This window comes from Hibiscus syriacus, unplaced genomic scaffold, assembly GCF_006381635.1.
Source record: "Hibiscus syriacus cultivar Baekdansim isolate YM2019G1 unplaced genomic scaffold, ASM638163v2 tig00112762_pilon, whole genome shotgun sequence".
NCBI classification, from domain to species: domain Eukaryota; kingdom Viridiplantae; phylum Streptophyta; class Magnoliopsida; order Malvales; family Malvaceae; genus Hibiscus; species Hibiscus syriacus.
This window is the reverse complement of record NW_024063399.1, coordinates 674,769-698,911: the sequence shown is the minus strand read 5'-3', so window position 1 is coordinate 698,911 and position 24,143 is coordinate 674,769. Positions and strand designations below refer to the sequence as shown.

Genomic DNA, 24,143 nt, shown 5'->3' with positions numbered 1-24,143 from the left:
TGTAACCCAATATTAAGTGCCATATCAATTCTCACATATGGAATTGAATAATTGCTAACTCTCGATTATAAGGAAATTAGCTAAGCATCATACGGATCATACTTAGCATATTTGTAAAAAAACAGTAAAAGCTTAAATAAAGAAAATGGAAATGGAAAAAGGAAAACTTTTATTAAAATAAAAAAAAGTAACAAAATGAAACTCAAGATATCCTAAGCCTTACCCTAATGAGGGTATTTATAGGCCTCTAAACCCTAAATGACATGAAATTTAAAATAAATCCAAAAGATAATTTAAATGCTTTAATTTCAAACTTAGAAACTAATTCCTAAGATATCTCATCAGATCGTGCTGACTAGGTGGCTTCCTGAATCTTTTTCATACTGATTGGACCTTCTATAAACAACCACATTAGACCTGCATCGTGCCCAGCGTCATGCCCATGTTTCCAGCCGCGATCAGAAAATAATAAAAAGTTGTAGAATGTGTCATTTTGCTACCAATTTTGGAAAACAAATCTCTGCACTAAAATAAACAGAACACAACCCAAATCAACAGTGATTAAATGGGAGAATTAACAAGTAAAAGTGACAATTTAGAACGCTAATCAAATTATACCATTGTTAAAAATAAAGTTGAAAACCAATTAAGTTGGGTGACATCACGTCTGTTTCTTCTTCTTTTTTTCACCACACCAAGTTTGTCTTCTCTTCCCAAGCATTCTCCGTCTTCTTCCTTAGAATCCTTAGTAAAAGGTGGAAGCTTTATTTTCCTTCAATATTTTCATCATCACCAAGGTAAGAAACGAAATCAGTAAGCCATGAGCTTTCTTTTAAGCTCTCAACTTCACCATCCACCTTAGTTACCAAAATGTGGGTTTAGTGGAGGTTTTAGGAACCCAAGTGATTCTAATTCAATTTGGTAGATTTAGACCTCTAGCAACATTTTACATTATTTCTAATCATCCCAACAACGTTAGTAACCCTTGCTTTTGATTCTTGTCTAGCAAGAGAGGTTGGAGAAAGCTCCAAAGCAAGGGGAAATGAGAAGCTTACCTTGGGTTGAGCCTTTGACACTTCCAGCAGCTTAGATACTCAGGTAACTCACTTTTAACTTAACTTATACCATATGTAGCTCATGTAGATGAGAGTTGGTAGGTTGTATAAGCTTGAAGCATGTTCATGTGATTTGCATTGTTTGAGTGTTTTCAGCATGTTTATAGACTCTTTATGACCCATAATATCAAATAAAACACTTAATCATCAGTTGCGAGCCTTAATGGGGGCTTTAGGATAGAAAGATAGCATTTTTAATGCTAAACAGAGCACCCCGTAGATATGATATCGATACTGTAAGAACATATCGATATTTTTCTTCGTTCAGGCAAAAATTAGACAATTTAAACGATAATATCGATATTCATTCATGAAGTATCGATACTAGGCATGAGTATCGATACTCCCAATAAGGGTATCAATACTGTGGTCAAAACATCAAACTGAAATTTAGTATCGATACCTCAACACCAAAGTATCTATATTCATCATAGGGCACAATACTGTCTTAACCAAATAGTCCACATCAGTCAGGGGTATCGATACCAACATGTGGGTATTGATACCAAAGGTTTAGTATCGATACTAAAGGGTCAGTATTGATACCTATGAACAAATTTGGATAAATAATCCAAAGATTAAGGGATCAGATTCGAGGTACCCATATACTCAGAATAACAACAAATAAGACTTCAAGCAAGAACAATAATTAAAATCATAACAGTAGAAATAATAACAGTTAGGATCACATAAAACTAGACTTGTTTGACGCTCGATAAATAGTAAGGAAACCCGAGTTACTCTTTAGCAAATATGACGATCAATGGATATCCAAGTCATGTCAAGGCACTCCAATAGCCGATTGGGCGCATATGCCCCAAGACTTGACAGAGTAAGTTGGCGAGTGTATGTTCTGATGCAGTTTCGGATCTCACCCTAGATACCCGAGGGTATCTCAAAAAAGGCTAGAGGGGTGTGTGAGCTCCTAGATGCAGAACCCTCAACTGCACCATGATGCCTACTCAGTAGTTAAAATCAGTAGCTTTGCATGTTCAAACCTGTGCTACTATCTAACTCATTTAGTGAATGCATGTAGTATAATACAATTATTAATGAGGCACTAAGCTCGTAAGCTCAGCGTTCAGAATGTTTTATGTGCCCAGGTTCTTAGGGGCAATTCGTGGGGAGTTATCATCACCAGATATTCTAGTGCAGCAGTTCAAACCAGCAGAGACCATCAGAGTATGTCTTAAGTCATTTTTAGAGGGCATGCACTATTTATGGACCCTTATGTGTATTCAGTCGTAATTTTTATTTGTACTCGTCATTGTATTATTTTGGGAGCTACCCATTATTTTGTAAACTCAGATTATTATCACATTTTATTTTTATTACCATGGATGATCTATTTTTAATGGTTTATAAAGCAGTTTTTAAAGAAAAATTTTGGGACAATATTTCGGTAATCCCGTATGACATTGTAATCCATGGTTTTTTTGGTCGAACTAGATTAAGATGTTACATTGCTTATTTATTTTTTAAGATATTTGTGTTCGATTTATTTAGTGTTTGTGAATTTGTTCATTTATGTTCGCCGTTATGTTCATTTACTATTCTGAATATGTTTTTTTTGTGTGGTTTGAGTCCGATCAACAACCAACACTATTATTTATCCTTTTATTTGTAAGCCAAAATGGTGAAATTATAACACTAGTCCTTAAGCTTCACAATTTGAACACTAAGTTCATCGCGTGTTTAATTTACTATCTACCTTCATCAATACATAAATTATAAAAAAAATAAAAGGAGAATAAGAACCGGTAAACTACCTTATAAACAAGGTTGTTGAACTAACATTTGATTTTGATATAACATTATCTTTTAAATGTTTTAAGTTATTAAAATTTGCATTTCACAATTTTATAAATAATTTGTGTCAAATAATTTTAAAGCATTTTTAGGTGTGAAAAACAATCACGTGTTATTGAGTAAATTCACATTTATAAACATGGTTTTTAAGCTAAACATACTTGAATTTTTGCCAAAACCATTTCTAGTCTCGAGGCCATCTATTCAGTCCCGATACCAAAATTCCAAAGGACTTTTTGGTATCAATACCATGGTCTCAGTCTCAAGACCGATGGGTGGGTATCGATACTGATTTAAACAATATCAATATTGATGGTTCAATGGCTATAAATTTGACTATTGGGAGACATTGTCTCAAGACCAACATGTTGGTATCGATACAAATGTGCTTGTGAACATTAAATGCTCAAAATTAATGAATCCAATGGCTATATTCAATCCCCAACGACTCCAAACGGCTAGGTTGGTGTTAGAAGACATAAAAGAGATCAATATTCAAATGGAGAACAACAATAAAGTCAATTGCTAGATCAAACCAACATAAAGTGTTTTGGAGCAGAAATTGTCAAATCCTTTATACACACTTGTGAGCTACATTGTTAAATTTGTTGAAGTGTGATTTTTGGTGAGTGCTTAATTTGTGCAAACATTTTCCTTTATGAGGTTTTTCTTTTGTTTGCTAAATTTGTAATTACTCTTTGGGAGTGTTCTTAAGAATTTGTGGTATAATTTTTGATGGAGTTGTAAGGTTACGGCTTGTCCTCAAAGGTTTGCAAATCTAGTGGATTTGAGAAATCCTTAGTATGGATGTAAGATAGTAGATGTAGACTTGGTTTAGAAGTCGAACCACTCTGAATTCTTGTGCAAAGTTTTTAATTTCTATTGCTTCCACCAAAACAGATTCAAAGGCTAATTCAACCCTTCTTGGCGGTTTTCGGTTGTTCGATAAAGCTAACAAAGCCAATAAACAAGCTTATTCATGAGCACAAACGAACCGAATACATCTCTATTCATGTTCTTTCTTTTATTAAAGGAATATAAAATTTCGTTCATACTCGTTTATTTGACTTAATGAACGTTAGAAAAACAATTCACCAACATTTTATTATTTGTTAATTTATGGGTTCCAAAATTTCTACTTTGGGGGCACTCCAACACTTAAAAATAAGATAGTTTACGGTGATAAAGGAGAGAAAATGAAAATAGATAGAATAAGATTTGTATTTGAATATTTATACTAAATATTCAAAAATATCTAATTATATATGTGTGTTGATTTTCTCGATATTTTATGATTTATTAATAAAGATCTTTCTCACAAGATTTTTGGATCTTAATATCTATATGTTACAGTAGAATCTTAGATAACTTAGTTCTATAGTTAAATACAATTTTTTGTTAATTAATTAATATTATAAAATGTACGAATTAAAGCATTTCAGTGGTTATAAGAATAATTGTTTCTTAGAGGTTTCAAGTTCGAGCATCAAAGATTGTAAGGTATTTAAGCGTTCATTCAAATGATTAAATCTTCAAAACAAATATTATCAAATATAACATCTAAACACCCTAGATTAATAAAAAAAGTAATATGTATTTATGTAGATACCTCTAGATCAGTAGATTGCGGGAACCTTCAAGTTAAAGGTACATAAGGGGCCAAATTAGAAACGAAACAATTGTTGAAGGATTTAGTTAGTGTTTCAGCAACCCTCAAGTCAAAGTCAGCTAAAGGTTAATCTGTCAGCTAAAGGTTTTCACATGGTATGTGGCCTTTTGTTGTTGTTGTTGTTGTTGTTGAAATTCTTAATGTTTATTTGGCTGTAATCTACAACTGATCTAGAGGTATCTAGAATTTAATGGCCTTTGACTTGAGGGTTGCTGAAACACTAACTAAATCCTTCAACAATTGTTTCGTTTCTAATTTGGCCCCTTATGTACCTTTAACTTGAAGGTTCCCGCAATCTACTGATCTAGAGCATGATCTGCCAGGCTGGAACATCATGACAACACAACTCACGTACTAAGGCAAAGAATACTGACCCTGTCATTCCCATAAATAGTTGAGTGATAATTTTAAATTGGAAACTTCTCCTTTAAGATGACCATGACTTGGTAACATCTTCATATTTTAAATTCTACAATGGGAGCTATGACTTTTAAATGAACCGATTATAATTTATCAGCTATAAATAATGTCCTATAAATGTATATTTTATATTTTGTATATTATATATAAGTTAGGTTATGGGATTAAAGTTAAAATATTAATATTTTAGTCATTCTCCCATTATTCGATTCAAGTTTAACAAGTTAAAATTTCAAGCAATTGACTATTATTTCTAGAATCAAATGTATATTTTATTTTGTATATTATATAAGTTTGATAATATTGACTGTGATTTGAATTCTATTTAATCCGGTTAAAAAGATGATAGTATAATTAAATTTAACGAAGAAATAAATTTAAAGAAAAATAAGATCTCTGATAGATGCAACGTCCTCCCACTAATATTTAATTAAACTAATTTTATGTGTCCGCACAATATATATAATTAGAATTCTAAGATTTTGATGTACTTTTATCATCCATTTATTCGAATTACTCTTATCTATTTATGATGTTTTTGTTTAAATTATTTTTCATAGATATATATTTTTTATATGTGATCAAATTATTTTCATATAAATAGATATATTCTTTTTATGTATGATCATATTTCTTTATCTCTGACAATCCTAAAATCTAAATATGCTTCAACTCTAATAAAATGGTTATTATGTCCATATAGAATGACTCTAAATTGTTAGGAAATAAATTGATATCTTGTTCTTAACTGGATTGGTTCAAATAGTAATAGTTTGATATCGTTTAAGTATGTCTCGAGTTCGAGTTCTTATGTTTTCAGAAAATTTTCGTTGGAGACTCAAGGAAAATTCACCCATTAAAATTAGATGTGTGATGCGGGTTGACCTATATTATTTAAGATAAAACCAAAATGAGAGGGCAAATTTTTGTTTTTGTTGATATTTTGTTTATAGAATAGTAGAATTCCTTGTTATTAGCATAAACTAATGTTAATAATTATATTAATCTTTATGATTTATAATATTATATAATCCATTTCCCCTGAATTCTTCCAAAATGAGTAATTGACAAAATAAAATGCCGAAATGTCTTTTCGTAAAATTTCACTATAAATACGGGGGCTTCCTTCCCCTGTTCTCTACACATCTGCTTAAAACATAACATTCCCATTAACCCAAAGAAAACAGAGCTATCCAAGAGACAAAATGGTTGCCAAAGTCTACATTGTGTAAGAATTCAATTACTGTTTCGTTGGTTTTGATCTACTTTGAATCCAAACTGGAATCTGTATCTATTGCTATGTTTCTGGTCATGCTCTGTTTTTTTTTTCTTGCATTTTTTTCTCTGCTTTATTTAGCCATTAAAATCATCGAGTTTTTTTTCTTGTTTTTTTGTTCCCTAATGAATCATCTGATTTGGGTTCTGGGGATTGTTTTTTTAGCTGTTATGTTCTGTAATTTGTTTGCATTGATGGTTTGGTTTATCTTCTCTGTTAATGGTGATTCAGCTATGTATGATTTTGTTTTGTTGATGACAACGAAACTAGCAACCAGCCGTAGAATGAACAACACAGAAATAGAAAAAGATTAGGTCAAATTTTGGTATTAGTCCATGTACTTTGCATTTGATATTTTTTGTCCCTCTCATGTTACAGTTACTATTCCTTGTATGGACATATTGAGAAGTTGGCCCAGAGATTAAGAAAGGAGCCGACTCTGTTGAGGGAGTAGAAGCCAAAATTTGGCAGGTCCGGTCATTTTCACTATGTTTTCGGTTTTCTCCGATTTTATTGTTTTAAATTCGAGTCATTTTTAGGTTAGAAATAGATCTAGTTAAAAATGATATTTTGTTGGAAATCTTACAATTACAAGTATAATGTGGACCATCTTATATAACCGTTGACCTAATGTTGGCAATTGGGCACCCCGACAGGTACGGGAAACATTACCTGAGGAAGTTCTAGAAAAATGCATGCACCACCAAAACCGATGCCCCCATCATTACGCCGGAAGAGCTGGCCGAGGCCGATGGTGTGCTTTTCGGCTTTCCAACTAGATTCGGTATGATGCCTGCCCAGTTCAAGGCCTTCCTGGACTCAACCGGTGGTCTATGGAGAACACAAGCCCTTGCCGGCAAACCAGCTGGGCTTTTCTACAGCACTAGCGCCCAAGGAAGTGGACAGGAGACTACTGCGTGAGTAAATTTGCACCATTTTGACTATACAAAAATTATCAAATTTAGTGACTTTTGAATCATTTCTAATTGGGAACATGTTTTTTTTTTCTTGGGCAGCCTAACTGCAATCACTCAACTTGTTCACCACGGTATGGTCTTTGTGCCCATCGGATATACCTTTGGGGCCGGTATGTTCGAGATGGAGCAAGTGAAGGGTGGAAGCCCTTACGGCGCCGGAACTTTGGCCGGGGATGGCTCGAGACAGCCAACTGAGCTCGAGCTTGCACAGGCTTTCCACCAAGGGAAGTATTTTGCCGGCTTTGCAAAGAAGCTCAAGGGATCATCTTGATGATATTTCAGTTATCAAATTACTGTATTCAACTTTATAAACACGTGTTTGTTTGTTTTTACCATTTTCATCTTTACTTGTTTGAGATCTCGATCTCCATAGAATAAATTACATGTTTGATTGGGAATGGATTTGTTGTCACCACATTGTTTCTTCAAGAGTAAATCCGTGAATTTATTATCTCCTTGTCATTTCATTCGGTCTTCTATCCATCATCATTTTTAGTTCCATTATCTTTTTAGATGAATACATCTTGTATTGTCAAAACAATAACTACGACCAATTTATAAATCCTATAAAACCAGTAAACAAAAGGACTCCACTATACCAAATTCTATACAACAAATGAATTCAAAATCAAACCACCTAAACACATAGTAAAATCAACAGAACCCCGTAGGAGACACCCATAAGTACTCTGCAAGGCTCACAACAAAATCAGAAAAGAAAAAACACAACGAACTCATCTACCTACGTATCAAAATCCCACTTAAGTACCCTAGTTTTATTATTCTAGTCCTTATATACTCAATTTTTTAACGAGAGAAAAATAAAATAAAAGCATCTCATTTTCAATGTATTTGAAACCATAGAATTAGAAAGCTTCACACTCCCTGTAGCTCAAAATCTTCAGAGTATCCATGGAGTTATGAAAAGAAAGAAATAAAAATAGTTTTTAAAAGATACCTAAATAAGAAATCAAATGGTGGGGAGAAGAATCAAAATTTTTCCACAAACAAAATAAAAATGAAACTGAAAACTTACTAGGAGAGAATTGAAAGAGAACTATTTTTTTTCCCGAAATGAATCTATATCACCAATTGAAAGAGGAAAAAAATATAGTTAAAATAGATATTTAACACAAGGTTAAAGAACAAAGGAAATGTTATATTTGCAATAAATCTTTATTTCAAGAGTTTTCGTCTAAACCGGCAAAATTATTAAATACCTAAGAATAAAGGAAGATGTTATTCCTATGAAACACCAAAAAATCTACTGTTGGTAATACTTTTATTACCCCTTAAAAGGAATGTTTTTAAACGAACATACAAATGTTATTCTGAAAAAGATTGTTCCTCCATATAATAATTTAGTCTTTTCATATAGATAAAATGAGTATAAGTACAATGAATGAATAAAATGATTATAATACCGATTTTATGCACAATTATATCAATAATTGTTGGAAGTGCTGATTGGCACTCAATAAATTATATAACTCGTACGATATTATTGATACAAACTAAAATACGAGTAGAACATATACACTAACTTCACTTCAACTAGTTTACAAACACTATTAATAAAAGCTTTGCCAAGCTTCTCACCCAATCTCTCGATTTTTTTCTCTCACTCGTACATTTATTACACTAGCTACAAAACACATATAATAAGTGTATAAACCGCCTAAGCAAGCTTCTAGATACTGCCACTTTTATGTTGCTGTCATGTTTAACTTTTCCATTGTTTTATCCCCACAATTTTTTGGCCATCTTGCTGCCAAATCAATTTCATTTCCACTTGGCACATATTGTTTCCAATTCTTAATCTTAGTAAGAGGATTATAGAAGTCTGTAAACTTTGTTTCTTTCATCATAGCCAATGAAAATACATTTCTCCTCTTCATCAAGCTTTTTTTTGGTCTGTTCATGAACATGTGCATATGCAATACACCCAAAAATTTTGAGGTGTCCAACTCCCAATTTGACAATTCCATGTTTTATTTGGTGTCATATACTTCACATTTTTTGTTGGACATCTGTTCAACAAATAAACTGCACAACAAACAACTTCGACCCAAAATTTATAGGTAAGTGCTTACCTTTTATCATGCTCCTCATCATGCCAAGATTGTTTGATTCTTTCTTTCTGTGACTTCATTTTGTTGATGTGTGTATCTAACTGTCAACTAGTGGATGATGTCATGCTCTTGTAGAAGTCTTCAAATAAATCTGATGTATACTCACATCCTTTATTGATATAAGTATCTTCAAATATTGGCCCTTTGCTTTTATGACATTGCTTTAAATTCTTTCAATTTCCATTAAAAATAGTCTTTCAACCTTCATTTTATTCTTTGCTCTATTTCCAGTATTATGCTACATCAACTCGACATCTCTTGAAATTATTAACTTCTTAGTAAGAGGATTATAGAAGTCTTAAACTTTGTTTCTTTCATCATAGCCGATGAAAATACATTTCTCTCCTCTTTCATCAAGCTTTTTTTTGGTCTGTTCATGAACATGTGCATATGCAATACACCCAAAAATTTTGAGGTGTCCAACTCCCAATTTCTGACAATTCCATGTTTTATTTGGTGTCTATACTTCACATTTTTTGTTGGACATCTGTTCAACAAATAAACTGCACAACAAACAACTTCGACCCAAAAATTTATAGGTAAGGCTTACTTTTATCATGCTCCTCATCATGTCAAAGATTGTTTGATTCTTTCTTTCTGTGACTTCATTTTGTTGAGGTGTGTATCTAACTGTCAACTAGTGGATGATGTCATGCTCTTTGTAGAAGTCTTCAAATAAATCTGATGTATACTCACATCCTTTATCTGATATAAGTATCTTCAAATATTGGCCCTTTGCTTTTATGACATTGCTTTAAATTCTTTCAATTCTCCAGTGCTTTGGACTTTTCTTTCAAGATAAACCCAACTTTTTCGACTAAATCATCAATAAAAGTTAAGAAGTACCTATTTCCTACAAGTAATGGTATGTTAAAAGGACCAACTATATTTGTGTGTACTATCTCTAATGACCTTTGTGCTCGCCAAAATCTGCCAACTACAAAGCTTTGTCTATGTTGCTTCCCTTTGATGCAAGCCTCACATAGTTGATTTGAAGGATTGATTTCTGACAGTCTTTTTACCATATTTGTCTTCAATAACAACTTCAGACATGAAAATCCAAGATGTCCATATCTTAGATGCCACAACTACGAATCATTTTTAATTATCGTCTTCAGCACTCAACTTGTCCTGTCTCAATATCGATGGTAAATAAACGATTTCGAGTCATATCAACTTGGACAATTAATTTTCCATCTTATTTTTATTGCAAGGGAGCGATTCCTCATCTGAATTTCATATCCTTTTTCCAAGAGTTGATCAAGGCTGATGATATTGCTTTCCAAATATGCCACATAATACACATAAGAGATGTATTTCTTTTCACCGTTCTTTTGTGTAATCATGACTTCGCCTTTTCCTTTGACTTTACGAACAATTCCTTTCGACCACACATATGGTTGCTGGCACAATTGTCAAGATACCAAATATTTTTCTTGAATTCTTCATTTCCTTTGTAAGTAAGGAATACATGAGATTTTTCGACATTTTCTTCTTTAGCTACTACTACTTTTTTTTCTTTCTTCTTGCTTAGGAGCTGATCTCACTCATAACTAAAATGACCATACTTGTTGTAATTATAACATTGTATCTGAGATTTATTTCCTTGTTGATACCTGCCTCGGCCTCAAAATCCTCGTCCACACTTGATATCTTGTAGTTTTCACTCGTTTGATTAGTGGCATATGATTAACCACCACGTCCACGTGTTCCTCGTCTGCCTCTATAGTTTCCATGATAACCACCACGATTTCTCAGCTTTATGTGTAGCTGCTTGTAGCTTCACTACATGGATATTCAGCTTACTTTGTAGAGCTTGCTCCAAACTTTCAGAATCTCATTTTGCTTCATTCTGCTCGCGGGCTTGGAGTGAGCCCACAAGCTCATCAGTTGATATCTGAGATAAATCTTTTGATTCTTCTATTGTCATGGCCACGTAGTCAAATTTTAGCGTCAACGACCGTAAAATCTTTTCCATCACTCTGTCTTAATCAAGTGATTCACCCTTTATTGTCATTTCTTTACACCGCTTTTACACGGCTAGCATTATCATCAACACTTCATGTATTTCATTGTTAACATTTTAAATTAAGCTTTAAGCGATTGTAAAAATACATTTTTTTTTTTGCTTTTTCAGCACCTTAAAGAGATTTTCGTAAAATCTCCCACGCTTGTTTTGCAGTCTTTGTATCTGAGATTTTTCAAAGGTTGATTCTTCAACTCTTTGAGAAAAAAAAATCCTCTAGTCTTTCTTGCGAATTCCTTTAGTACATGTTCTCTTCATTGGTTAAGACCGCTTCCATTAGTCTCATTGTGTTTTTGAAAGGTTTATTTTTTTTTGTATATCTATCCCTATAGTATAACACTATGAAAAAAAAAACAATTTTATCCTTGTTATTATTCTTCAACTCTTTTATTCTTCTTAAATCTTTTATGTTCATAGATTTTTTTTTCCAATTTTTCATTACGAAATCTTTTTTAGCCTTTGCCCCAACAATTGCATCGCTTAAAATAATTAAATTATGCAAACATTAAATTTGATAAGTTTTGGTTATCCGTTCATAATAATGAAAGAGCCTTTAAAATTCTCGTTACTGCACCTTCATTGGAGTTCTTATAAACTTTTGAATCAATAGTATTCGATGAAATCAAATTTTTTTCTTACAAATTTGGACAAATTTGGAATGTATCTCAAGTGAAAGGCAATTGGTACTAATTCTAGATACATGGATCTAGATCGCAGCAAAGAGATAACATTAAGAATTTCAAACAAAACAACACCATGTGAAAACCTATCGTTTATAGATTAATTTAATGCTATAAATTTAGCAGCCAAAAAGGAATATAATGTATGTAGAAGATGATCAGCCGGCTGGAACCATCACGAGAACAACACTCACGTATTAGGGCAAAGAGTACCGATACTGTGATTTGGTATGATCTTCGTATTTTATTTAGTGGTGGATCCGGAAATTTTGAGAATGGAACATGAATGGAAATATTTTTGAAAAATTGAATAGATGGCAACAACAATTTACAGGTGTGCATAAATAATATTCAGGTGTGCATAATATTTTTTATATAAATAGATGTATTTTTTTTTATCTATGATCATAATTTTTATTCGTAACAATTCTAAAATCTATACATTAAATTTGAATATGATGCATCAACTCTAATAAAATAGTTATTATGTTCATATACAATTATCTAAATTGTTAGGAAATAAAATTGACATGTTGTTTATAAACTATTTAATATTTTAATTTACATCTTCATGATTTATAATATTATTTAAATTAATTTCCCCTTAATTTTTCTAAAAAGAGTGCTTGACAAAAGAATCTTTTCGTAAAACGTCACTATAAATACAAGGGCTTCCTTCCCCTGTTCTCTACTCATCTGCTTAGAACACAACATTCCTATTAACAACAGAGCTATCCAAGAGACAAGATGGTTGCCAAAGTTTACATTGTGTAAGGATTCAAGTCTTGTTTCTTTGGGTTTGATCTGCTTTGAATCCAAACTGGAATCTATATCTGTTGCTATGTTTCTGGTCTTTTTTTCCCCTTCTTGCATTTAGCCATTAAAATCATCAAGTTTATTTTTTTTTTTTGTTCCATAATGAATCATCAGATTTGGGTCGGGGGATTGTTTTTTTAGCTATTGAGATCTTTAATTTGTTTGCATTGATGATTTAGCTTATATTTTCTCTTCTCTGTTATATGTAAAACTGTTGCGTTGTCCCCCAAAAGTTTACTAAAATGGCTGTTTTTGCAGATACTATTCCTTGTATGGACATGTTGAGAAGCTTGCCCAAGAGATCAAGAAAGGAGCCGACTCTGTTGAGGGAGTAGAAGCCAAAATTTGGCAGGTTCGATTATCTCCACTATTTCATTTCGGATTTGGATCATTCGAATTGGAGTCATTATCGTAATTAAATCAAATTTTTTATTTGGACCATCTTATATAATTGTTGAACTTAATATTGACAATTTGGCACCATGACAGGTACGGGAAACACTACCAGAGGAAGTTCTCGGAAAAATGCATGCACCACCGAAGACCGATGCCCCCATCATTACACCGGACGAGCTCGCCGAGGCCGATGGTGTACTTTTCGGCTTTCCGACTAGATTCGGTATGATGCCTGCCCAGTTTAAAGCCTTCTTGGACTCAACCGGTGGTCTATGGAGAACACAAGCCCTTGCCGGCAAACCAGCCGGGCTTTTCTACAGCACTAGCGCCCAAGGAAGTGGACAAGAGACTACCGCGTGAGTAAATTTGCACCATTTTGACTATTTGAAAAGTATCCAAAATTAGTGACTTTTGAATCATTTCTAATTGGGAACATGTTTTTTTTTTCTTGGGCAGCCTAACTGCAATCACTCAACTTGTTCACCATGGTATGGTTTTTGTGCCCATTGGATATACCTTTGGGGCCGGTATGTTCGAGATGGAGCAAGTGAAGGGTGGAAGCCCTTACGGTGCCGGAACTTTGGCCGGGGATGGCTCGAGACAGCCAACTGAGCTCGAGCTTGCACAGGCTTTCCACCAAGGGAAGTATTTTGCCGGCTTTGCAAAGAAGCTCAAGGGATCAGCTTGATGATATCTCACTTATCAGATTATTATATTTCCAGCTTTATAAACATGTGTTATTTTTACCGTTTTCATTTTACTTGTTCGAGAGTCTCCATAGAATAAATTAGATGCTTGATTGGGGATGGATTTGTTGTCACACACCCACATTGTTTCTTTAACAGTAAAGAAGCGGATTTGTTATCTCGATTGTTATGTAATTTTACAACATATCATAGTTTCTAAAACTTTTTAAGCTTCAAGTTTTTATTATCAACATTGCTATATCAATTTTAATTAAAAATTAATACAATAACCGTATCAAAATAAAATTTGAATCACAGAAGCTCCAGTTTTACACAAATATTAGAAGTGCAAGATAAGAGAATAAAATCTCAATCTCGATAAAAAATTAAATTTTCCAACTCGAGAACATATTCTTTATCTCTTCCACAAAATACTTTAAAAGGTATTAATCAACAACGAATGTAAATCAAGTTCAAGTAATGTTCAAGCTTGAATGTACTAAATTACTTAGTATTCACCTCGATAAAATTATCATAAATATCAAATTTTCTCATAATTGTATCGCCGTGAACAATATCACACTACAATATAATGTTGATCATGAGTGATATTTTTAGTTTTAGTCATCTATATCACATTAGCCTTGTTAAATCTTTGCAAAGGTCTAACATTTTTCTATGACCATCCCCAATGGTATAATGCTATAAAGAAACAACTTTTTATTGATGTTATTTATCATTGTGTTGAATTGAATTCTCCTTTTTTTTTCCTCTTCAAATCTCTTATGTTTATGAAGCAAAATTTATTTCTAATTTTTAAATCCATTATGTCCATTGATTTGCATTTCGCTAATATTGTGTTCAACACAAAATCATTTTTCAACGTATGAAAAAGGATGTAAATCACCGACTGCATCGTCTAAAATTATGGAATCATGTATAACATAAAACTTAACAAATTTTCCTTTCCCTTTCATCATATCAAAAGGGTCTTTAAAATTCATATAACTCCAACTTCATTGTGGGTATTTGCACGCTTTTTAATGAAACATATTAAATGAAAATAGATTCTTTATAACTGTGGAATGTATCTGATAAAAAAAATGTATGAAGAATTCCATCAAATATATTAATTTTTTTTATAGAAGTAACTAATTTTATTTAAAATAGAAAATATCTCAAATTATAATAAAGATTTACCATCACAATCGTAAATTAAACACATAATTAGGAAAATTTCTTATAATCATTGAAACAAAACTAGAAACTTAAGATCACATAATGATAATATGAGGAAAGATTAAATCTAACCAAGAAACTCGAATAAAGATAGATACAAACTCTGATCGTATCGGTAAACGAACCACAAAAGGGGATCAAGCTATTGAAAGACCACCGAAAAACTACAAATAAAACTCGAACGACGTGAAAAGCTAACCACGAACGTAAATCGGGTATCCAAATCCAATTCGAGGGTCCAAAGTAGGAAAGATCAACAAAATATCATATAAGTGTCATCTTGATCAGTCGTAACGATATCAAATCAACCCTTACAAAAAAGTCAAAGAACTGAAAAACATACCAAAAAACATAAGAAAACGTGACATGAAGGTAGATGAAAACGTGCAACATATGCAAACTTATTGAAAATTAAAAAACAAAAGAAAATAAAGATATGATATAGAGAAGAAAATTACAATAAATAATATCAGCGATCGGCAACTAACATTAAAATTGGTGCCGCCGCCGATCAATAAAGACGAAAATGAGTAGAGATGAGTGTCACACCAATGAGAGAAAACTAGATTTTTCCTGAATTCCCTAATTAACATTATCAAATATATTAATTTTAATTGTATCAATACCAACACCCTTACATGAGGTATTATTCCCCGTGAAAACAACATTTCTAGAATTGGAATTTGATGGAGCTTTATCATTTAATGTTGGTGGGATTGTTTAGTGTAAAAGTGAAATTGAATTTATCCGAATCTAATTTGAGAAAAGATGTCATCGGTATTTTGATAAGCTTGGATGTTTGATTTGGTGAGATAGGTTACTAATGGTGGTAGGTGTCAGGCCATCGGACTTTCATATGACGGTTTCAGTTCATCGGAGAAGCCACCAGAAGCTGGCGAATGGAGCAACATAAGTGACCAAATTAGACGTAAAACGATTGTTGTAGTACTTAATTGGCGTTTTAGCACTTGGCAGCTCTCAAGTGGAAGGCCATTGATGCCAATTCTAGATTGCAGACAAAGAGACAACATTAAGAATTTCAAACAAAAGCACACCATGTGAAAACATCTCTCTAATGGATTATTTTAATGCTACAAGTATAGCAGCCACAAAAAAACACAAAAAAGAATATATAGTTTGATAATTTTTAAATTTCTCCACAAGGACGACTGTGACTTGGTAAGATCTTCATATTTTACATTGTACAAACGGTGAGCTATGACTTTGAAACAATCCCATCTCTAGATTGAATAATTAAAATTTTCGATAATCGATATTATATGCCTGAATCTTTTCTACATATAAAGATTTAGTTTATACTTTCTCTTCTCTGTCATATGGAAAACTGTTGCATTGTTAACCAAAAGTTTACTAATGGGCTATTGTTGCAGTTATTCCTTGCATGGACATGTTGAGAAGCTTGCCCAAGAGATTAAGAAGGAGCCGACTCCGTTGAGGGAGTAGAAGCCAAAATTTTGCAGGTTTGATTATCTCTACTATAGAACTTTATTTCGAAATTCAAGTCATTTTCGTAATTAAACCAATTTTTTATTTGGTCTATCTTGCACAATTGTTGAACTTGAGCCTAATATTGGCAATTGGGCACCATGATAGGTACGGGAGACACTACCAGAAGAAGTTCTCGGAAAAATGTATGCACCACCAAGGCCAATGGTGTGCTTTTCGGCTTTCCGACTAGATTCGGTATGATGTCTGCCCAATTCAAAGCCTTCTTGGACTCAACCGGTGGTCTATGGAGAACACAAGCTCTTGCCGGCAAACCAGCCGGGCTTTTCTACAGCACTAGCGTTAGGGGTGAGCATTCAATCGGATCGAGTCGAGTCGAGTTAAAAAAATTTGAGTTATTCGAGTTGACGAGTCGTATTTTATAACTCGAACTTAACTTGAAAATTTTTATAATCGAGTTGAGTTTAAAAAATTTGAGTCGAGTTATTTAAGTTTCTATACTAATTTTATTATAATTATTTATAGTATTATGACAATGATTTGTTCTAATTTTTTTGATTGTATCTAACCATAACATATATATATATATATTCTTTCACATTATAATGTTATTTAATATATCAAATACAATCTAAAATTATAAAATATATTCATAATATTATATTTCAAAGAAAGTATTTTGAGTTATATTTTAAAGAAATTTTTTTGAGGGTAAAATATTGATGAGAGTATAAATGAGTCAAGGAATTGATGAGAAGAAAGAATTTGCAAACAATTGTAGTCAAAGGACCAAATTGAGTAAAATGCAAAGTTAAGGGACTAAATAAAAAAGAGAGTACATCTTTAGTAAACAAAAATAACAATTGAAGTTACATAGGTATTCTATTATAATATATGAGCATGTGGTTTAAATTTGGTAAAAAAAGAACTTAAAATAAATGAAAAATTGAATGAATAAGGAGATTATGAAAAATTGAAGGACTAAATTGAAAAATAAAAAAGTTGTAAAAGTACACATGTATTATACTATGATTTAGGAGCATGTGACTCAAATTTGGTATAAAAAAAGGGACTTAAGATAAATGAAGAATTGAAGAAAGAAAGAGATTATAAAAAATTGAAGGACTAAATTGAAAAATAAAAAAAAAAATTATCAAAAAGAGGAATTGAAAGTGCACATGTATTCTACTATGGTGTAGGAGCACGTGGTTCAAATTTGATAAAATGGACTTAAAGTGAAGGAGGAATTGAAGAAATAATGAAATCATGGACTAAATTGTAAAACTGTCAAAATACTTAGTCAAATTTTTTTATTTTTCGAGTAACTTGAAAATTCAAAAGTTCAAATCGACTCGACTCGAATAACTCAAATAACTCGAAATTGAAAAAAAAATTAATTTTTCGAGTCGAATCGAATAGAGTTTTGCTCACCCCTAACTAGCGCCTTAGGAAGTGGACAAGAGACTAATGCGCGAGTAAATTTGCACCATTTTTTACTATTTGAAAAGTATCAAATTTAGTAACTTTTGAAACATTTCTAATCGGGAACATCTGTTTTTTCTTGGGCAGCCTAACTGCAATCACTCAACTAGTTCACCACCATGGTATGGTTTATGTTCCCATTGGATATACCTTTGGTGCCGTATGTTCGAGATGGAGAAAGTGACGGGTGGAAGCCCTTACGGTGCCGGAACTTTGGTCGGGGATGGCTCGAGACCGCCAACTGAGCTCTAGCTGTTGAAAAGTCAAAGCATTAAATGGGGCGGCTGAATTTGATTCAAAGTTTGCTGCCAAATTGTTGAAAAATTATGATGCAATTGTCAAACAAAATTATTACGGCAGTTTTTGTTGAAAACAAAAATGATAAAATTACAAACTTTAGTCCCTAGATTTTAGGGTATTTATAAGATTAGTTCTTAAGTTTCAACTATAAATACCTTAGCTCATTTAGCTTCAAGATCATCCCAAATCATTCTAGCTTTCTTCTAATACTAGAGAGATTTTAGAGAGTTTCTTGAGAGTTGTTTTCTCCTTTTTATCTAGAGAGAATTATCATTGTTTTCTCCTTAGTAGATCGAGAGAGGTTGTAATTCCTATTTTCTCATAGTGAAATTCTTTTACCGTTGCCCGTGGTTTTTACCCTAAATTTTTAGGGGTTTTCCACGTAAATTTTGTGTCTCTTTTATCTTCATTTTTATTTTCTCAAATTATCAGTTGCGATTTTGCTCTATCCGATAACCGTCTTCCGCAACAATTGGTATCCGAGCTAGATTAGAGTGTGTAATATATGCTTATTGTCTTTGTGGTTGCCACCAAAAGGTGGATCCTCCAACATAAGAAAGTAAGAAGTTATTACCCATTCTTTGAAGGTTCCAGAGAACTATTCACGATAGTGAAATAGTGAGAGCTATCCGTAAACGAAGCAATGACAACGAAATTTGATATTGAAAAGTTCAATGGGAGAAATTTCTCATTGTGGAAATTGAAGATGAAGGCCATCCTGGGAAAGACGGTTGTCTAGCAGCTATCAGCGAAAGGCCAGTAGATTTCACAGACGACAACAAATGGATCGAAATGGACGGAAATGCTATGGCAAACTTTCATCTAGCATTAGCAGATGAAGTATTGTTAAGTATCGAGGAGAAGAAGACAGCTAAGGAGATATGGGATCATCTCACCAAACTGTACGAGGCCACATCGTTGCACAATAAAATTTTCCTTAAGAGAAAATTGTACACTCTCCGTATGCCAGAATTTACTTCTTTGACGGAGCACTTAAATAACTGAACACTTTATTTTCTCAGCTTACATCCTTAAGCTGTAAAATAGGAGAACAAGAACGTGCTGAACTTCTACTTCAAAGTCTACCGGATTCATATGATCAACTCATCATCAACTTGACAAACAGTAATGTCACCAGTCTAGTCTTCGATGACGTTGCAGCTGCTGTTCTACAAAAGAAAATCGGCGTAAGAACAAGGAAGTCAGACAAGTAAATCTGCAACAAGCAGAAGCGTTGACAACGATGACAACGATGAGAGGGAGATCAACAGAACGTGGCCAAAGCAGCAGTCACAAACATGGTAGATCGAAGTCGAGAAGCAAGAAGAATTTAAAGTGTTACAACTGTGGAAAGAATGGTCACTTGAAGAAGGATTATTGGAGTCTAAATAAAAACTCAATCCACAAGGCAATACCGCAAACACTTCAGATGATGGAGATGCTCTATGCTGTGAAGCGTCAACCACCGTGGAAGGAAGAAAACGATTTGCAGATATATGGCTCATTGATTCGGGAGCAACATATCACATGACCTCAAGAAGAGAATGGTTCCATCATTATGAACCTGTCTTAGGAGGATCTGTGTATAGTTGCAATGAGCATGCCTTAGAGATCGTTGGCGTGGGAACCATCAAATTGAAGATGTATGATGGAACAATTAAAGTTGTTCGAGATGTGCGGCACGTGAAAGGTCTGAAGAAAAATTTATTATCCTACGGATTGTTGGATAATAATACTAGCAAGATTGAAACACGAAAAGGAATCATGAAGGTGTTCCGTGGAGCGCTTGTGGTGCTGAAAGGTGAAAAGATAGCTGCAAACTTGTACATGTTGAAGGGAGAGACATTGCTAGAAGCAGAAGCCTCTGTTGCCTCATGTAGTTCAGATTCTACAATGCTATGGCATAAGAAACTTGGACACATGTCAGAACAAGAAATGAAAGTCCTTGTGGAGCAAAAGTTACTTCCAGGCTTAACAAAGGTATCATTTACTTTATGTGAGCATTGCATAACAAGTAAGCAGCACCGGTTGAAATTCAACACATCAAATTCTAGAAGCAAAAGTGTTCTAGAACTGGTTCACTCTGACGTATGGAAAGCACCAGTTACATCCCTAGGCGGAGCAAAATATTTTGTCTCATTTATTGATGACTACTCCAGGAGATGTTGTGTGTACCCTATTAAGAAGAAGTCCGATGTGTTTTCAACTTTCAAAAACTTCAAAGCGCGGGTGGAACTTGATTCTGGAAATAAAATCAAGTGTTTCAGAACAGATAATGGAGGAGAATACACAAGTGAAGAATTTGATGACTTTTGCAGGAAAGAATGCATCAAAAGACAGTTCACAGTGGCGAACACTCCTCAACAAAATGGAGTGGCAGAGCATATGAACAGAACCTTGTTAGAAAGAACAAGAGCAATGTTAAGGGATGCAGGCCTAGAAAAATCATTCTGGGCAGAAGCAGTCAATACCGCCTGTTATTTGGTGAATCGAGCTCCATCAACTGCAATAGAGTTGAACACCAATGGAGATGTGGACTGGAAAACCAACTGATTATTCAAACCTCCATATATTTGGAAGTATAGTGTACGTGATGTACAACTCCCAAGAAATTTCAAAGTTGGATCCAAAATCCAGGAAATGCAAATTCTTGGGGTATGTTGATGGAGTAAAGGGGTATCGCTTGTGGGATCCCACTGCCCGCAAAGTGATCATCAGTAGAGATGTTATCTTTGTAGAAGATAAACTACAAAGAAAGGAAGACGATGAAAGCGCTGAAAAGTCAAAGACTACTCAGATACATGTGGAAAAAGAGTTTGAACAAGGAGATTCTTCTGAAGCAGAACCAGCACATGATGAACAAGAACCAGAGAGTTCTGAAGCTCCAACAACTCGTCAATCAGATCGTGTGAGAAGACGTCCCAATTGGCACTCAGATTATGTTATAGAAGGTAATATTGCATATTGCCTTTTAACAGAGGACGATGGCCATCAACATACCGGGAGGCAATAAACAACTCAGATGCTTCACTGTGGATGATGGCGATGCAAGAAGAAATTGAAGCCCTTCATAAAAATAATACATGGGACCTTGTGCCACTACCACAAGGAAGGAAGCCAATTGGTAATAAATGGGTCTTCAAAATTACGCGAAATGGTGACGATCAAGTGGAGAGGTATCGTGCAAGACTGGTGGTCAAAGGATATGCTCAAAAAGAAGGTATTGATTTCAATGAAATTTTTTCTCCTGTGGTTCGACTAACAACAGTTAGAGTAGTCTTGGCAATGTGTGCTACATTAAACTTACATCTAGAGCAGCTAGATGTTAAAACAGCTTTTCTTCATGGAAATCTTGAAGAAGAGATTTATATACTCCAGCCTGAAGGTTTTGAAAAAGAAGAAAAGAAGAACTTGGTTTGTAGGTTGAACAAATCTATGTACGGTCTAAAGAAGGCACCGAGGTGTTGGTATAAGAGATTTGATTCCTTCATTATGTTCCTTGGATACAACAGACTTAATGCAGACCCTTGTGCTTATTTCAAGAGGTTTGATGATAACGATTTTGTTATATTGCTGTTGTATGTGGATGACATGTTGGTTGCAGGACCCAACAAAGATCATATTGAACAATTGAAGGCACAACTGGCTAGGGAATTTGAAATGAAGGACTTGGGATCAGCAAACAAGACTCTCGGGATGCAAATTCACTGAGACAGAAGTAATAGGAAGATTTGGCTTTCACAAAAGAATTACTTGAAGAAAATCTTGTCACGATTTAGCATGCAAGATTGTAAGCCAATTTCTACCCCTCTTCCTATTAACTTCAAATTATCCTCCAGTATGAATCCTAGCAATGAAGAAGAGAGGATGGAGATGTCTCGAGTACCGTATGCATCAGCAGTGGGAAGCTTAATGTTCGCTATGATATGCACAAGACCAGACATTGCACAAGCAGTGGGAGTGGTTAGTCGGTACATGGCAAATCCAGGCAAAGAGCATTGGAATACAGTAAAGAGGATCCTGAGATACATCAAAGGGATCTCAAATGTTGCATTATGTTACAGAGGATCAAACTTACTTATCAATGGGTATGTTGATTCTGACTATGCAGGGGATTTGGATAAAAGCAAATCTACTACAGGATATGTGTTCAAAGTTGCTGGTGGAGCTGTAAGCTGGGTTTCAAAATTGCAGTCAGTTGTGGCTACATCCACAATAGAAGCAGAATATGTAGCAGCTACACAAGCCAGTAAAGAAACAATTTGGTTGAAGATGCTATTGGAGGAGCTTGGGCACAATCAAGAGTATGTCTCTCTGTTTTGTGACAGTCAAAGCGCCTTGCATCTAGCAAGGAATTCATCATTTCATTCAAGGACAAAACACATACGAGTTCAGTACCACTTCATTCGTGAAAAGGTGGAAGAAGGGACAATAGATATGCAGAAGATCCATACCAAAGACAACGTAGCAGATTTCATGACGAAAGTGATCAACGCTGATAAATTTATGTGGTGTTGATTCTCCTGTGGCCTGTCAGAAACGTAAGCAACATGAAGGTACAAGGTAGAAAGAATGGTGTGAAGATATGATTGTTCAAATCAAATCTTCAAGTGGGAGATTGTTGAAAAGTCAAAGCATTAAATGGGACGGCATGGGGCAGCTGAATTTGATTCAAAGTTTGCTGCCAAATTGTTGAAAAATTATGGTGTAATTGTCAAACAAAATTATTACGACAGTTTTTGTTGAAAACAAAAATGATAAAATCACAAACTTTAGTCCCTAGACTTTAGGGTATTTATAAGATTAGTCCTTAAGTTTCAACTATAAATACCCTAGCTCATTTAGCTTCAAGATCATCCCAAAGCATTCTAGCTTTCTTCCAATACTAGAGAGATTTTAGAGAGTTTCTTAAGAGTTGTTTTCTCCATTTTATCTAGAGAGAATTATCATTGTTTTCTCCTTGGTAGATCGAGAGAGATTGTAATTCCTATTTTCTCATAGTGAAATTCTTCTACCGTTGCCCGTGGTTTTTACCCTAAATTTTTAGGGGTTTTCCACGTAAATTTTGTGTCTCTTTTATCTTCATTTTTATTTTTTCAAATTATCAGTTGCGATTTTGCTCTATCCGATAGCCGTCTTCCGCAACACTAGCTTGCTCAGCCTTTCCACCAGGGGAAGTATTTTGCTGGCTTTGCAAAGAAGCTCAAGGGATCAGATTAATGATATTTCAGCTATCAAATTACTATATTTCAGCTTTATAGACATGTGTTCGTTTGCTTGTACCATGTTCATGTTACTTGCTCGACATCTCGGTTTCCATAGAATAAAATATGAGCTTGATTGGGGATAGATTTGTTGTCACAAACTTGCATCGTTTCTTCAAAGAATAAATCAGTGGACGTAAAATGTACCAACTCATAATTTGTTGAACTTTTCAAACTTGTAAAAGAAGATAACAAATGTTTGAGTTTCACTTTGAATAGGCAAATAAGAAAAAGGTGATATATTGATCATCATCATATACTTTATTAACATACAGAATAGTGATGCTTTAATGCTTTTTCCTTTGCAGTATTCTATTTTACGTTCCTGTCTTTGCATAATTAATAGCCATCAACAGATCAATTCAAAACCACTCAAATAAAAAAGAAAA

The 24,143-nt window shown here is 33.9% G+C and overlaps 1 protein-coding gene and 2 pseudogenes across 1 annotated transcript; all 3 read left to right on the top strand.

Annotated features, from left to right (window-relative positions):
- Positions 1-6,203: 6,203 nt before the first annotated feature.
- LOC120183479 (probable NAD(P)H dehydrogenase (quinone) FQR1-like 1) lies at positions 6,204-14,021 on the top strand. Its single transcript, XM_039188163.1, has 4 exons — positions 6,204-6,241; positions 13,179-13,272; positions 13,410-13,672; positions 13,773-14,021. The coding sequence occupies exons 1-4, from the start codon at positions 6,219-6,221 to the stop codon at positions 14,002-14,004; spliced, it is 612 nt and encodes a 203-aa protein (XP_039044094.1). The 5' UTR covers positions 6,204-6,218; the 3' UTR covers positions 14,005-14,021.
- Positions 6,484-7,679, top strand: LOC120183483 (annotated as a pseudogene).
- A 1,586-nt stretch (positions 14,022-15,607) lies between the features above and the next one.
- LOC120183432 lies at positions 15,608-23,750 on the top strand (annotated as a pseudogene).
- The last annotated feature ends 393 nt before the right edge of the window (positions 23,751-24,143 follow it).